Source organism: Schistocerca serialis, chromosome 9, assembly GCF_023864345.2.
Source record: "Schistocerca serialis cubense isolate TAMUIC-IGC-003099 chromosome 9, iqSchSeri2.2, whole genome shotgun sequence".
NCBI classification, from domain to species: Eukaryota; Metazoa; Arthropoda; class Insecta; order Orthoptera; family Acrididae; genus Schistocerca; species Schistocerca serialis.
This window is the reverse complement of record NC_064646.1, coordinates 63,663,238-63,677,794: the sequence shown is the minus strand read 5'-3', so window position 1 is coordinate 63,677,794 and position 14,557 is coordinate 63,663,238. Positions and strand designations below refer to the sequence as shown.

The 14,557-nt window shown below is 38.0% G+C and overlaps 1 protein-coding gene across 1 annotated transcript in view; it reads left to right on the top strand.

Moving 5' to 3' along the window:
• Positions 1 to 14,557, top strand: part of LOC126418501 (merlin) — a 176,364-nt gene that overhangs the window by 95,527 nt on the left and 66,280 nt on the right. Inside the window, exons 9-10 of the mRNA XM_050085289.1 lie at positions 2,971 to 3,171; positions 14,111 to 14,403. Coding sequence (XP_049941246.1) covers positions 2,971 to 3,171; positions 14,111 to 14,403 — 494 coding nt within the window. The remainder of the gene's footprint in view (positions 1 to 2,970; positions 3,172 to 14,110; positions 14,404 to 14,557) is intronic.

The following is a 14,557-nucleotide window of genomic DNA, read 5'->3' as shown; positions in this document are numbered from 1 at the left end:
TTTGTACTATGTAACGTACATTTGCTGAAAATCTAAAAGAAAAAGTAAATTATTACTGTTCCGCAAAATTTCAGGCCAACTGCCAGATGTTTGTAACTTCCTGCCACAGTATTTTGGCGCAGAGTCTTCTGGCCATCGTCAGGTGATACTGGCGAAAACGCACTGAGCTTTGGTATTTACAGCCCTGCCCGCACATGCGTGGTGGATTCACTTAGCATTGCATGTGCACTACTTGAGCGTGTTAGATTCTGCTGCACCACACACCCTCTTTAGTGAAAACTCACCGCATCGATATCACTTCGATTGTCTTCTCACGGTTCCATCACAGTACTACACTGGCTACGGAGGATTTGAAGTTTTTCAATGGTTGGATTCCATGCTGAATTCAATTGAAAACCACCGTCTCAATTAATAAGAGACTCACTGTCAGACAGTCGTATTTCCATGGATTCATTAATAACAGAACAGACGTATGGGCCACAATTTTGGTCTCACTGTAATTCATTACATGACCAGTGGAAGTACAGCATTCGGTGATGGCAGACTTACAAGGCTGAAGGAAGTGAGTATGTCACTGATGTTCTGCAATGAAATCCTGCACAATATGTGTCATTTGCACTACATAAGATTTGCTGCATTCGCAAGGAATCCTGTAAACACCTGCTTTGCACTACTATAGGTCGTCTCTCACAGACCCCAACAGTGACGAAATTTTTGCAGGAGGGCAAAAGATTGCTTTCACATTATATTTTCTTAGTATTCTGCCTATTTGCAGTGAGATATTACCAATTATGGTAAATAGACAGTTGTTTTAAAGGCCTCTTCCTCTTCTTCTTCACCGAGCGAGGTGGCACAGTGGTTAGCACACTGGACTCGCATTCGGGAGGACGACGGTTCAATCCCGTCTCCGGCCATCCTGATTTAGGTTTTCCGTGATTTCCCTAAATCGTTTCAGGCAAGTGCCGGGATGGTTCCTTTGAAAGGGCACGGCCGATTTCCTTCCCAATCCTTCCCTAACCTGAGCTTGCGCTCCGTCTCTAATGACCTCGTTGTCGACGGGACGTTAAACACTAACCACCACCACCACCACCACCTCTTCTTCGCTCTGTCTCTTACAGGACTGCAGCACTTTCTCCACTTGCTGGGATGAATACCCATTCTTCAGAAACACAATGTGCAGGTGCGCCAGTTCCATTTGCAAACTATTGGTATCAGATATGACATGGGCTCAGTGAATCGAGGTCTTCAAAACACCCATTGTCTGTGCCAGATGGTGGCAACTAGTGGCTTGCAAGTAAAGGTCTGTGTGAGTGGCCTTTGCTTTCGATCCTTCTGCCTATTTTAAAACCTTGGTCTGAACTAAATGCACATGAACCGGCACATCTGAGTTTAATATTGTTAGTATAAAAAAGAAATGTAATTAGGTCCAATTATACAAAAATTAACCCTAAAGTTGTTCTCGCCAGAAAAAGTATAGAAAATTTGCATGAATATTGCTTTCTGAGAAACTGCATCGTAACATATTGCCGTAATCAAGACAGTTAGTCCCCAGAAATACATTTTTGTTGCTTTTGTGTTGTTTTTTATATTGAACATCAACAATGTTTTAAATAATTTGTACTTCTCATGAGATAACCAGCAATATTAATGCAGAGCGTTTCTATGATGATTTTAAACCTGTAAAAGCATTTAAAAATTATTAAATAAGTTAACAGAATACATTAATAAAAGCTGAACAAAAACACAAAAGTTTCACATTAACTGATCTCTGTTGATCCATTATGGATTGTGGGACAACAGCTGGCATGTATTTCTTGATGCAATAATTTACCGACAGCCTTATGTATTGTAGAATTTTGTTTGCTGTATCAAAAGTGGAAGTCCAGTTGACCCAGATCAGTTAATTTCTTGATGCAATAATTTACCAACAGCCATATGTATTGTAGAAATTAATTTTATGAACTTCTTATATGTTACCAGTTTTGGCATTACATTGATGCCATATGACATCATAGTCATAAAATCGCTATACACGGAATTTGCAAACTGCCCCAGTCTGTGTCGCCTGGCCACCAAGAGCTGTTGCATAGTGATTTGATTCACGGATCCAATTATATGGCTCATTCCATGTATAGCGATTCCACTTCTTTAAAGGTTGTTTGTTTTTAATACATTTCAGCCCAGCTCTTATATCTGCTACAAGCAAGTCGTGATCTTATTGGCATCGGCTCCAGGGAAAGTCTTAGACATTCTGATGCTATTTCTAAATCTTTGATTGGTTAAAATGTAATCTATCTGATACCTGGCTTTATGACTTGGGCTTTTCCATGTATTTGCATATGATTCCTGAATCAGGTGTTGGTAATTACAAAGCCAAGGCTCTAACGAAATTCTACCAGATTATCTCCTCCTTCATTCCATTGTCCTAGTCCATAATCTCCAACAACATTTCATGCGTACAGCGCACCACCACACTGTTCCAGTGCCCCATCGTCACTGTTCCTATTTGACATATCCCATTTTCTTCAAACACTTCTTCTGTCTGAACCTCTACCTCAATTGCTTCCGATATAGGTGTCTACACTTGAACAAATCAGGTGCCAACAGGGTAATTCAGTACCTTCATTAGTCTCACTGTGTTACTGACAGGCATTATCTGGATTATGTTCTTATTCAGATTCTTCTTGTAAATCATCTTATACTCTCCAGAAACTTACTCTCCATCTCCTTCCCATCACACTTCACAAAGTTCTAAAACACTCATGTTATATCTCTTCATTTCTTTCTTCATATTTTCTAGTTGACCTTTCTCGTTGATTGTTCTCACATACCAAGTTCTTCCAGAAATTTCAGCCTTCTTCTTATTTAATCTCTCAGTGCACTGTTTTTATACTTGAGACCAAATAATTCACAACAGCCTTGGCTGTGGCAGGTCACATAGTAATAATTCTGTTCTGAACTTCATTACAGACAGAAGAGGAGAAAGTTCATTTGGAACGAAAGACTAGGGAAGCTGAAATGTTGACTGCAAGGTTAGTTGATGAATCAGAGAGACGGGCAGCAGAAGCAGAGAGATTAAAGGACGAGCTTATCAAAGCTCGTCTTGCTGAGAAGCAAGCCAAGGAAAAATTACTAGAGTTCCTGTCACGCAGTGCCTATACAAATATAGCTGTGAGTAACAGTTTAGATAGCTCATTCTTGGGCATCATTTTTTCTTTTTCATAGTAATGAACAATTATGACAATTTATTATGGCACTTTATTAGAGGCGTTTGCCACAAAATATTTAGTAACAATACCTAGCCATCACAAAACTACTTCAATGTACCATGATCATGTTTATATGCTGAATTTTTTAAAGTAATTTGGGTATAGCTTTTTCCTTTGTAGTTTTATTTTTTGTTGTAATATAAGGATATAATTACTTTGTTTTCTTGTTTATTTATTAACACAGTAGAACTTTTTATTGTTACATATTCAGTTCTGTTGAATGTTCATTGTTTCCTGTTACTGATTTTTTTTCCCCGCTCACCATTCATAATAGACTAGTCATTCATCTCTCAAACATACTAACATTATACTCGGACGATATAACTGTTCAAGTTTTCCTGTGTAACAGACTGAATTTTTTAAACTATTTTTGTAACTGCTTTTCACCATCTTCACTTTTTTCCTTTATATTTGATTGCAGTTTCTTTCTTTCTTTAAAAATATGATGGCCTTTTGGCTCTAATGAATTACATCTAACATTAAATTCAGAAAGTGTAAACTTTCCTGTTATTGAGTGTAAAAGCTCAGTCTAATTAGTGAAAAGGCTTGGTGCCCAAGAAATTTTCTCACATGCATCACACAGAAAACACACGAGTATCTTCATCCATATTCATAATTTGTAAGCCACCAAATGCTGTTGGCAAATAATACATTATCAGTATTATTTACTCTCACAATTGACTGACGTGATCTTGTTTGTATGTAGTAAAATATAAAATTTTCTTAAAATAATTTACATTTGCACGCTTTAAAATTTTAGAAAAAAGCCCTACTTAAAGCCTGCCTTTTACAGTATACCATTTATCTGTAAAACTTTGCATTTCTGTACAACCAATATTTGAAGCCTAATGTATGTAAAGATTACAGAAGCACAAGTCACTGAATAGACAGGTTCATAAGTGTCATAAGTATGGAATTATTTGACACTTCAGTTAAGTGATTAAAACATAGCAGACTGGAACAGTTTGTGGTAAAGATATAGATGGTGTTGTCACTGTGGTTCTCAGTATTGAATTAACACAGAGTTGATACATAAAAATGTTGTTGTTTGCTCACATTTTGCCTTTGTCAAGTGTGCTTACTATTTCATTCAGCAATGTTTTAAACACTTCTTTGACAATGAATAACAAATAGCATGCAAGAAAATGGTAACTTCTACTTTGGGAAATATGATTTTGTAAGTACTGCATGTATTAACATCAATGTTTGAAGGTTAACATATGTAAAGATTACAAAAGCACAAGTCACTGAATAGACACAGTTTATGACAAGAGTCATAAATGTGGAATTATTTGACACTTCAGTTAAGTGATTAAAACATAGCCAAATGGATCAGCTCGTGTTAAAGATATAGGTGACATTATGACTGACTCTCAGTATTGGATTACTGCAGAGTGGATACACAAACCATATGTTGCCTTTTTCAAGAGTATTTGGCAGCGGATCTGCAGTCTATTTTATGTAATGATCAAACGAATGTGGTTCATGTTTTAAAGTTTTGTGAATTACCCCACGTTTTTGACCAGATTTTGGGGAGATGTTTTCAATGTGTCAACAGAGTGGCTGGCTCACCCAAGTGGTCAGCCAATCACATTTCCCTGTGTTGTTCTTTTAGCTCTTCTGTGTTTTGTTTTCCCTCTGTTTTACTTTCATGATTAGCTATCTTCCCTCATTGGTTTTACTGCATGTGAGAGTGCCTGTGCGATAGGGAGATTTTGTGGTCATTTCGAGTGCATGCATGTACGACAATTTTAGTTCTTATCCACATTCATTTGCTTTAATAAATGTCAAGGCACAGATAACCTCGATGTTGGATGTCCATTAGATTTATAAACACACACACACACACACACACACACACACACACACACACACACACACACACACACACATAAAGAGTGCGTACTGTTCCATTCACCCATGTTTTAAACACCTCTTTGACAACAAATAAGGGAAGAGCATACAACAACATAGTAACTTCTACTTTGGGAAATATGGTTCTACAAGTACTGTGTTTGTTAACATCTGTTGTTTCAGACAGACATTCAGCTTTTGTCAAATAATAGTCCATTGCTAAGCTACAAACATTGATTGTATATGAATGCAGAGTTTTACAGATAGGTGACGTCAATAAGTGGTACAACACACTTGTTTTACAACACACTTGACTTTGTAGTTTAAAATAATTTTTATTTGGTTTTAGTCATTCCAGCCAGGATACCCCTTTGTCTCTACAACAGGGGGACAAACACTGAAGGAAAAGAAGTAAATCCACTTGCAGTATATTTAAGATTCTCATTGAAATAATGCATTATTTTGAGATTTAGTTGGATGCTGATAGCAAGAGCTATCAACTAACAACCCACATTTGATAAACTGGGGGGAAAAAAAATGCACCACCCTCATGACTTACATAGTTTGTGTCTTTTCATTTGGAACCTTCTTTCTCACTTTGCTTTTGATGACAGAAAAATGCTATGCACAGCCTCCTTTGTGGTGGAAGTAAAAATAAACTTGTGTTTGCACTGCTGTTCAGTTCAGTTGAGTGCATTGTGTCGGATTCTTTGTTTCTGTTGACTACACACAGTGTAATAGGGTCTGTCAGTGACAACTTGTAATAATTGCGATAATATCTGTTAAACTGTCATAAGGTCATAGAGGGTCATTTCAAACATAGGTTGTTTAAAAAAAACCTTACATGGTACTTAACATAATGTGTTTGTAGAATGATTTGAGGTTCAAGGGTCATGCATCTAAGAGCAATGAAATGAATAACAAAAAATCTTTGTTGATCTTTGTTGCTATGGTGACTAATGTACTGATGGTTGAAATTATTCTCTGCTTACTCCTCGTCTTGATGTGAAGTTCCACCAAATCTGCTTGTAGGAATACCAATAAAATTAATAGAAAATTCCACTCCAGCAGACCAGACTTTTGTTATAACTTATCACTTGCATGTTCATAAATTACCATTTGCGTTTTGGCTATGGTAGTTTCAGAGGGGAAAAAATTTAGATCTTCCCTCCTGCCATCAAAAAGGAACATACAGTGAAAACCCACTATTACACTTTTACACAGACTTTTAAAAAATGGTGTAAAATGCTACAAATGTAAAGGGTAGTAACATTTTGTGCAGTAAAAATTAAATGTCGGACCCCCTTTGCATTTTCGCACTTCGTATATGATATATGTATATAATAGTCGTCAAAATACTTGTCAGGAACTTATTTATTATCTAATAGAAGCTGCTGGTGTAACTGGATCTGGTAACTGTCTGGGAAGTAGAAATGTTTGACTTAATTTCATACATCATTATCAATATTTTTGGAAAGCCTGCAACTGTCATTTATTATTTAAATAATGAGACACTGCACCAGTCACATATTTTTCATGCTTAGCACAACACATTTCTAGTTTTTTCTCGTTGTCAAGTGCAAGTATTTGCGTAAGTATTTTGTGTGGTGTTTGCATATGTGTTGTTCTGCATATCTTGCATTGTAGTTGTCTTTTGGGGGTTATCAGGTACTGTTCCTCTTTAGCTATGTAGAAACCATTTATATGCAAACTATCACTCACATTGTTTGCTTGTGAAACGTCACAAAAAATACATAAGGAAATGTTGTTCTTGGTAATAAAAATAAATACTCGAAACCCATGGTGCTAAGCATGGAAAAATACGTAATTGGTGCTGTGTGTAAACCAAAAACATTTTAGTAAAGGAAAGTCAGTGAAGGTGTTAACTAGCGCTGCAAGTGGCCAATCAATTAAACACGCTAAATGTGGTTCAACAAAGGTGTCTTGTTGTGATTGGTCATGATATCTTTATTCAAACAAACCTAATTACTCCCATCAGCCACCGTGCCAAGTATAGCTTGGCAGCAGCAGGAAATGTTCAAACTTTTACCCATTTACAGTTCAGATCCTCTAAGTAGAGCGCCCTGGTGTCAAGAAATTTAACCATGTAATGTTTGTAAGCACTACTTGATGGCCAATCGCCATGCCAGCGCCATTTTGCATCACTTACATCAGTTTTTTTTCTCCAGAGATGTTTTTTCATAAATCATAAATTGCAGGAAAGTTATAAAAATATTAACACTAAATTGGTTACAAGTCATCATTGTGGACATAGGAAATTTGATGCTAGCAATAAAAATAGCCGTAAACAGTGGGAAAACATTAATTCTGGGAATGTAAAAGCAGTGTTATACTGTATGCATATAGCCATTATGTACAGTTGAGTTAATGCACAAGTAACAAACTGCAACAGGAATAATCTCTCATAAAATCAAAAATAAAAAATTTAAAAAATTGGCAGTTAGTTTTTAAATAGTGCTTGAAGTTTTTTCTTAACTATGTTGTTTTACCTGGTACATCTTGCCTAATAGCAAGTCAATAAGAAAAAGAGGACTAAGTTACAATATGCCCTGGATTATGAAACTGTTTTCCTCAGATGCTTCTATACAGACAATGATAACTAATCAATCACTGATATTGCTGGTGTTTTACTTGAAATCTCTTATCTTTTTTTAAAATAGTGTAGCTGCATATCAATGTTACTGCCTGACATCTGTGATCAGTAAAACGTATTGATTAGTCCCTTGCAGCACTGCTGCCTTGCCCCATTGTCTGCTTCCATATGTTCTAATACAAGGGAGCAAGAAAATAGACAAAAAAGTGTCAGTATATGGCCCTAGTAGTGCATTCCCTATTACCTTTAAGGTTATTATCTTATCCCCAATAATCTATATCACTAAGCAACTATCCTGGAATCCCATATCAGTTCTAGGTGGCCTATCTTATGACATCCAGGGACAACAAAAATTTTTCATTACTTCATACAATTATTTACCAAATTTAAAAAATTAAAATGCAGTTATAATCTGCTCATTAAGAGATATAATCTTCCATTATACTTTTAACACAAGTATTTCAAGTGGAAACTGTGTTTGTCTTGATGCAGCATAAATGATGGCACACAGATGCCTATACTTTATATCCATTATTTGAGAATGGTAGCACTTAGTGACTTCCAACAAACTTTAAGCATAATTTCAAACATTTTATAATTTTTTCCTCACTTACATGCTTAACGTCAAATATTTAGCACAGCAACTGATTTGTAAAGTAATCAGACATTTTAACCATTTTATACTTTGGAATGTGATTCTTTAAAGAGTCGGGACTTTCTCGTCCTTCTCTGATGTATGTGATTTGTCTCTCAAGCAGCACATGCATAAAATCAGTAGTAAACTGCAGAAAAAGAGATGCACAAAATAAGGTGAACTGCTGATAGTGGTACCAGTTGAGTAAGTTCTGACATTACAACTGTCCACATATTGTGACTCTATTGTGAAGAATGGTTGTTGGTGTGCGAAGTTGCGTGTTGAATTCTCGTGCATCATAATGACATCATACAAATGTTCAGCTGCTCCCCTGAATCATAAAACATTGAAAACCTGTCTCATTGTCAGCAACACCAGCCGGCAACCGCTGCCTGTAAATTGTGGCTCGTAGGCAACCAGAGCAGGATATGGCAGAACTGCATGAGGCCATGTTGCAGGCAACTGGGAAGACTGTGTAAATTGATACAATACATGATTGTCTCGTTGCAATCAATTTGGCCCCTAGGTATCCGTTGAGACAACAGTACAAACCCCTAGCAGCATGGGCATAATTTAGGTGGGCAAGAGAACACCTGGGACGGAACCTGGATCAATTGCATCATAGTCTCTGACAAATACAGGATTTATCTGAAAATAATTTTTTTTTTTTTTTAAACTAACATTTTAGCCATGGTGTCACATAATCCTGTGCCTTTGTATAGCTAGGCAGTATAAATTTTATAGACACAAATGACAGATTTAATAGAAAGTGAGAGGGAGTTAAATTAAAATGTGTATCCTTCGTTTGCACACAGAGAAGAATTCTCATAGTTCAGGAGATATGACATAATAAACAAGAAGATACGTGAAAAACTGCACATCATACAGGAAGTTTAAGTTCATTTCTTCTTTGTCACTAACTTTGTTTTCAGTGTACTTCGCTGACAGTGTCTACACAAATATTATGTTGGTGGACAAGTTCATAGTGTTTTTCCATAAGTTTAATAAAGATAACATATACAAATAACAGACAGTCATCAATAATATATTCTGCTTCACTATTTACAACTGTCTGTCAATGCTGTGGTAACATTTAACCAAGTTTTCTTCATATTTTATTATGTTCCTTATAATACACATGTTATAAGAGGTCATAAATTAAGTACAGATTCCAGAAACTGTTATCGTAGAAGTGGTAAAAACAGTAATGGCTGTCATGAGGGTCGAAAAAAGTTTGTATGTGTTATGACAAAATACTGAAGGGCATGCTCACCGAGAAACTAATAAAGTAGCTATAGATGTGGTAGTCCAACCTTTCGTAACTGGCCACGTGGGGATTCCGTATGTTGTGTTTCCATGTACACCACATATTGTACTTCTAATGTAATTGGATAGATAATAAATCTACTTACCAAGTGGTGGCAGAAGAACATACATACAAAAAGTGTGAAAGTTTGCGAGCTTTCAGAGCCAGTTGCTCTTTCTTCTGGCAGAATGGTTGGCGGGTAAAGAAAAAGGGGTGAAGAAAAAGGGCTGGGAAGGACTGGTGAGGTTTAGGAAAAGGAGTACAGTTGGGAAGAGTTGTCCAAAACTCCTTACCATCCCGTAAGTCTCCCCTACACGGGGTTCCGGGGCACTTTTCCAAACTCTACCCTTCACCCCACCGCGAACCATGGACCTTGCCATTTGTAGAGAGGCTTGCGTGCCTCAGCAATACAGATAGCCGTATCATAGGTGCAACCACAAGGGAGGGTATCTCTTCAGAGGCCAGACAGACATGTGGTTCCTGAAGAGGGGCAACGGCAACAGTCTGGATGATTGATTGAACTGGTCTTGTAACATTAACTAAAACAGCATTGCTGTACTAGTACTGTAAACAGCTGAAAGCAAGGGGAAACTACAGTCATAATTTCTCCCGAGGGCATGCAGCTTAACTGTATGGTTAAATGATGATGGCGTTGTCTAGGGTAAAATATTCCGGAGATAAAATAGTCCCCCATTCAGGATCTCTGGGCGGGGACTTCTCAGGAGAAAATTGTTATCAGGAGAAACAAAACTGGTGTTCTACAGATCAGTGTGTGGAATGTCAGATCCCATAATTGGGCAGATAGATTAGAAAATTTAAAAGTGAGATGGATAGGTTAAAGTTAGATATAGAGGGAATAAGTGAAGTTCGATGGCAGAAGGAACAGAACTTCTAGTCAGGTGAATACAGGCTTATAAATACGAAATCAAATAGGGCTAATGGAGGAATATGTTTAATAATGAATAAAAAAAAATAGGAACATGGATAAGCTACTACGAACAGCCTAGTGAATGCATTATTGTAGCCATAGTAGTACAAGTTTGTGTGCCAGCTAGCTCTGCAGATGAGGAGGAGATTGAGGAAATGTATGGTGAGATAAAAGAAATTATTTAGCTAGTTCAGGGAGATGAAAATTTAATAGTCATGGGGGACTGGAATTCAATAGTAGGAAAAGGAAGAGAAAGAAAAGTAGTAAGTGAATACAGACTGAGGGAAAGGAATGAAAGAGGAAGCCCCCTGGTAGAATTTTGCACAGAGCATAATTTAATCACAGCTAAATACTTGGTTTAAGAAACATGGAAAGAAGGTTGCATACATGGAAAAGACCTGGAGACACTGGAAGGTTTCAGATTGATTGTATAATGGTAAGAACAGAGATTTAGGAACCATGTTTTAAATGGTAAGATATTTACAGGGGCAGATGTGGACTGTGATCGCAATCTATTGGTTATGAAATGTAGATCAAAACTGAAGAAACTGCAACAAGTTAGGAATTTAAGGAGACGGGATCTGGATAAACTGAAAGAAACAGAGGTTGTAAAGTGTTTCAGAGGAAGCATTGGGGAATGATTGACAAGAATGGGGGAAAGGAGTGCAGTAGAAGGAAAATGGGTAGTGCTGAAAAATGAAATAGTGAAGGGAGCAGAGGATCAAGTAGGTAAAAAGACGAGAGTTAGTAGAAACCCTTGAGTAACAAAATAGATACTGAATTTAATCTATGAAAGGAGAAAATATAAAAATGCAGTAAATGAAGCAGAACGTCTAAAAAAATGAGATCGACAGGAAGTGCAAAATGCCTAAGCAGGAATGGGTAGAGGACAAATGTAAGGCTGTAGAGGCAGATATCACTCTGGGTAGTATAGATGCTGCCTATAGGAAAATTAGAGAGACCTTTGGAGAAAAGAGAATCACCCGTATGAATATCAAGAGCTCAGATGGAAAACCAGTCCGAAGCAAAGAAGGGAAAGCAGAAAGGATTTGTGTCTGCATCATAAAGTTGTTCTTGATTGAAAATGTCAGTTTACAAGCCTAATTCTCGTCATTTGCGGAAGGTATTTCTGTTTTGTTTCAATATGAAGAAAACAGCGGCTGAGTCTCATTGAATACCCTCAGGTATGTATGGTAAGGATGCTATTAATGAAAGAACGTGTCGTGAGTGGTTTCAACGCTTCAAGAACAGTGATTTTAACGTCCTAGACCGGTACAGTGGTGGAAGAGAGAATGTTTTGAAGATCCAGAATTCGAGACATTGCTGAGTGAAGGTTCATGTCAAACTCAAGAAGAATTGGCATGATTAGTGGGAGTGACACAGCAAGCCATTTCAAAACATCTTAAGGCTATGGGCATGATTCAGAAAGAAGGAACATGGGTCCCTTATGAGCTGAAACTAAGAGATGTTGAATGGCATTTGTGTGTTTGTGAACAGTTGCTTCAGAGCCAAAAATGGAAGGGATTTCTGTCGCATTGTGTCCGGGGTCAAAATGGGTTCATTACGATAACCCTTAATGCAAAAAATCGTGGGGACATCCCGGCCGTGCTTCCACATTGACAGCCAAACCAAATATTCACGTCTCCAAGAACATGCTCTGCATTTGGTGGGACCAGCTTGGTGTCGTATACTATGAGGTGTTAAAACCACGTGAAACAATCACAGGTGCTCGTTATTGAACACAATTAATGCATTTGAGCAGAGCATTAAAAGACAAATGGCCGCAATACAGTGAGAGGCACGATAAAGTGATTTTGCAGCACGACAACGCTCGACCCCACGTTGCAAAAGAGGTCAAAACATACTTGGAAACATTAAAATGGGAAGTCCTACCCCACCCACCGTATTCTCCAGACATTGCTCCCTCTGACTATTACCTTTTTAGATCAGTGGCACATGGCCTGGCTGACCAACACTTCCAATCTCATGAAAAAGTCACAAATTGGATCGATTCGTGAATCACTTCAAGAGATGAACAATTTTTTCGGCGTTGGATTTGTACACTGCTCCAAAGATGGGAAAAAGTAGAGGCCAGCAATGGAAAATACATTGAATGATACATGTGTTACCAATTTGTTTCATTAAAGCCTCAAATGTTGGGGAAAAAACGGTGGAAACGAAGTTGTACACCTTGTAGTAATTTCAATTCCAAAGAAAACAGGTGCTGACAGGTGTGAAAATTACCGAACTATCGGTTCAACAAGTCACAGTTGCAAAATACTAACACAAATTCTTTACGGACAAATGGAGAAACTGGTAGAAGCCGACCTCGGGGAAGATCAGTTTGGTTTCCATAGAAATGTAGGAACACACAAGGCAATATTGACCCTTCGACTTCTCATAGAAGGTAGTTTAAGGAATGCCAAACCTACATTTATAGCATTTGTAGACTTAAAGAAAGCTTTTGACAATGATCACTACAATACTCTTTTTTTCAAATTCTGAAGGGGGCAGGGGTAAAATACAGGGAGAAAAAGGCTACTTAAAATTTGTACAGAAAACAGAGGCAGTTGTAAGAGTCAAGGGGCATTAAAGGGAAACAGTGGTTGAGAAGGGAGTCAGAGACAGCAAAGGACTTGGGAAAGCAATTGAGTGAAATGGACAGTGTCTTGAAAAGGGAATATGAGATGAACATCAATAAAAGCAAAACAGGGATAATGTAATATAGTCGAATTAAATCAGGTGATGCTGGAGTAAATTAGATTAGGAAATGAGACACTTAGTTGTAGATGAGTTTTGCTATTTGGGCAGCAAAATAACTGATGATGATCAAAGTAAAGAGAATATAAATGTAGATTCGCTATGACAAGAAAAGCATTTCTAACAAAGAGAAATTTATTAACATCGAGTATAGATTTAAGTGTCAGGAAGTCTTTCTCTGAAAGTATCTGCATGGAGTGTAGCCATTTATGGGAGTGAAACATGGACGATAACTGGTTTAGACAAGAAGAGAATATAAACTTTCGAAATGTGGTGCTACAGAAGAATACTGAAGATTAGATGGGTGGATCATGTAACTAATGAGGAGGTACTGAATAGAATTGAGGAGAAGAGGATTTTGTGGTACTACTTGACTAGAAGGAGGGATCGGTTGACATGACACATTATGAGGCATCAATGGATCACCAATTTAGTTGTGGAGGGAAGCATGGAGGGTAAAAATTATAGAGGGCGACCAAGAGATGAATACACTAAGCGGATTCAGAAGGATGTAGGTTGCTCTAGTTATTTGAAGATGAAGAGGATAAAGTAGCATGGAGAGCTGCATCAAACCAGTATTTGGATAACAACCACTCCTTAATACCTTCTATGTGTTTCCTCCTATCACCACTTGGTGAGTAGAATTTTTATCCTCCCAATTACATTATATTATCAATAATTGATAATTTGTGTTGACATATTGTACTTTACAACAAAAATATCAAATTCTATCATTGCAATGCAGCTGCAACCGCTGTCGTCGCAGACTGGTGTCGGAATGGATGGTGGCGGTGGTCTCCTGGCAGTGCTCCCCCCACCCACTGCCGTTCCTCCTCTGTACCCAGCCGGGGGGCAAGTCCTGCCATCAGAGCTGCAAGCCGATCTCCGAGCTCTCCAGCTCGCAGATGCCACTGCCGCTGCAGTTGCATCCGTCGGTGTCGGCACTGTTCTGACAACTGCCCCGCATGACCTGAACGCCTACGATTTGATGGCAGATGGTGATGTGGAACAGCTGTCGCTCGAGATCGAGAAAGAGAGGTGTGTAGGTGCACAGCCGGCATCTGCATGTGGCTCGCACTGTGATTCCGTAATTGTCAGCACGCACTTGTAAATGCACTGGTTGCTTGCTTTGTTGCACTGCTTGCTTGATTTTGTGTCGCTGGTAGATTGTTGTGGCCACAAATATCGAGAA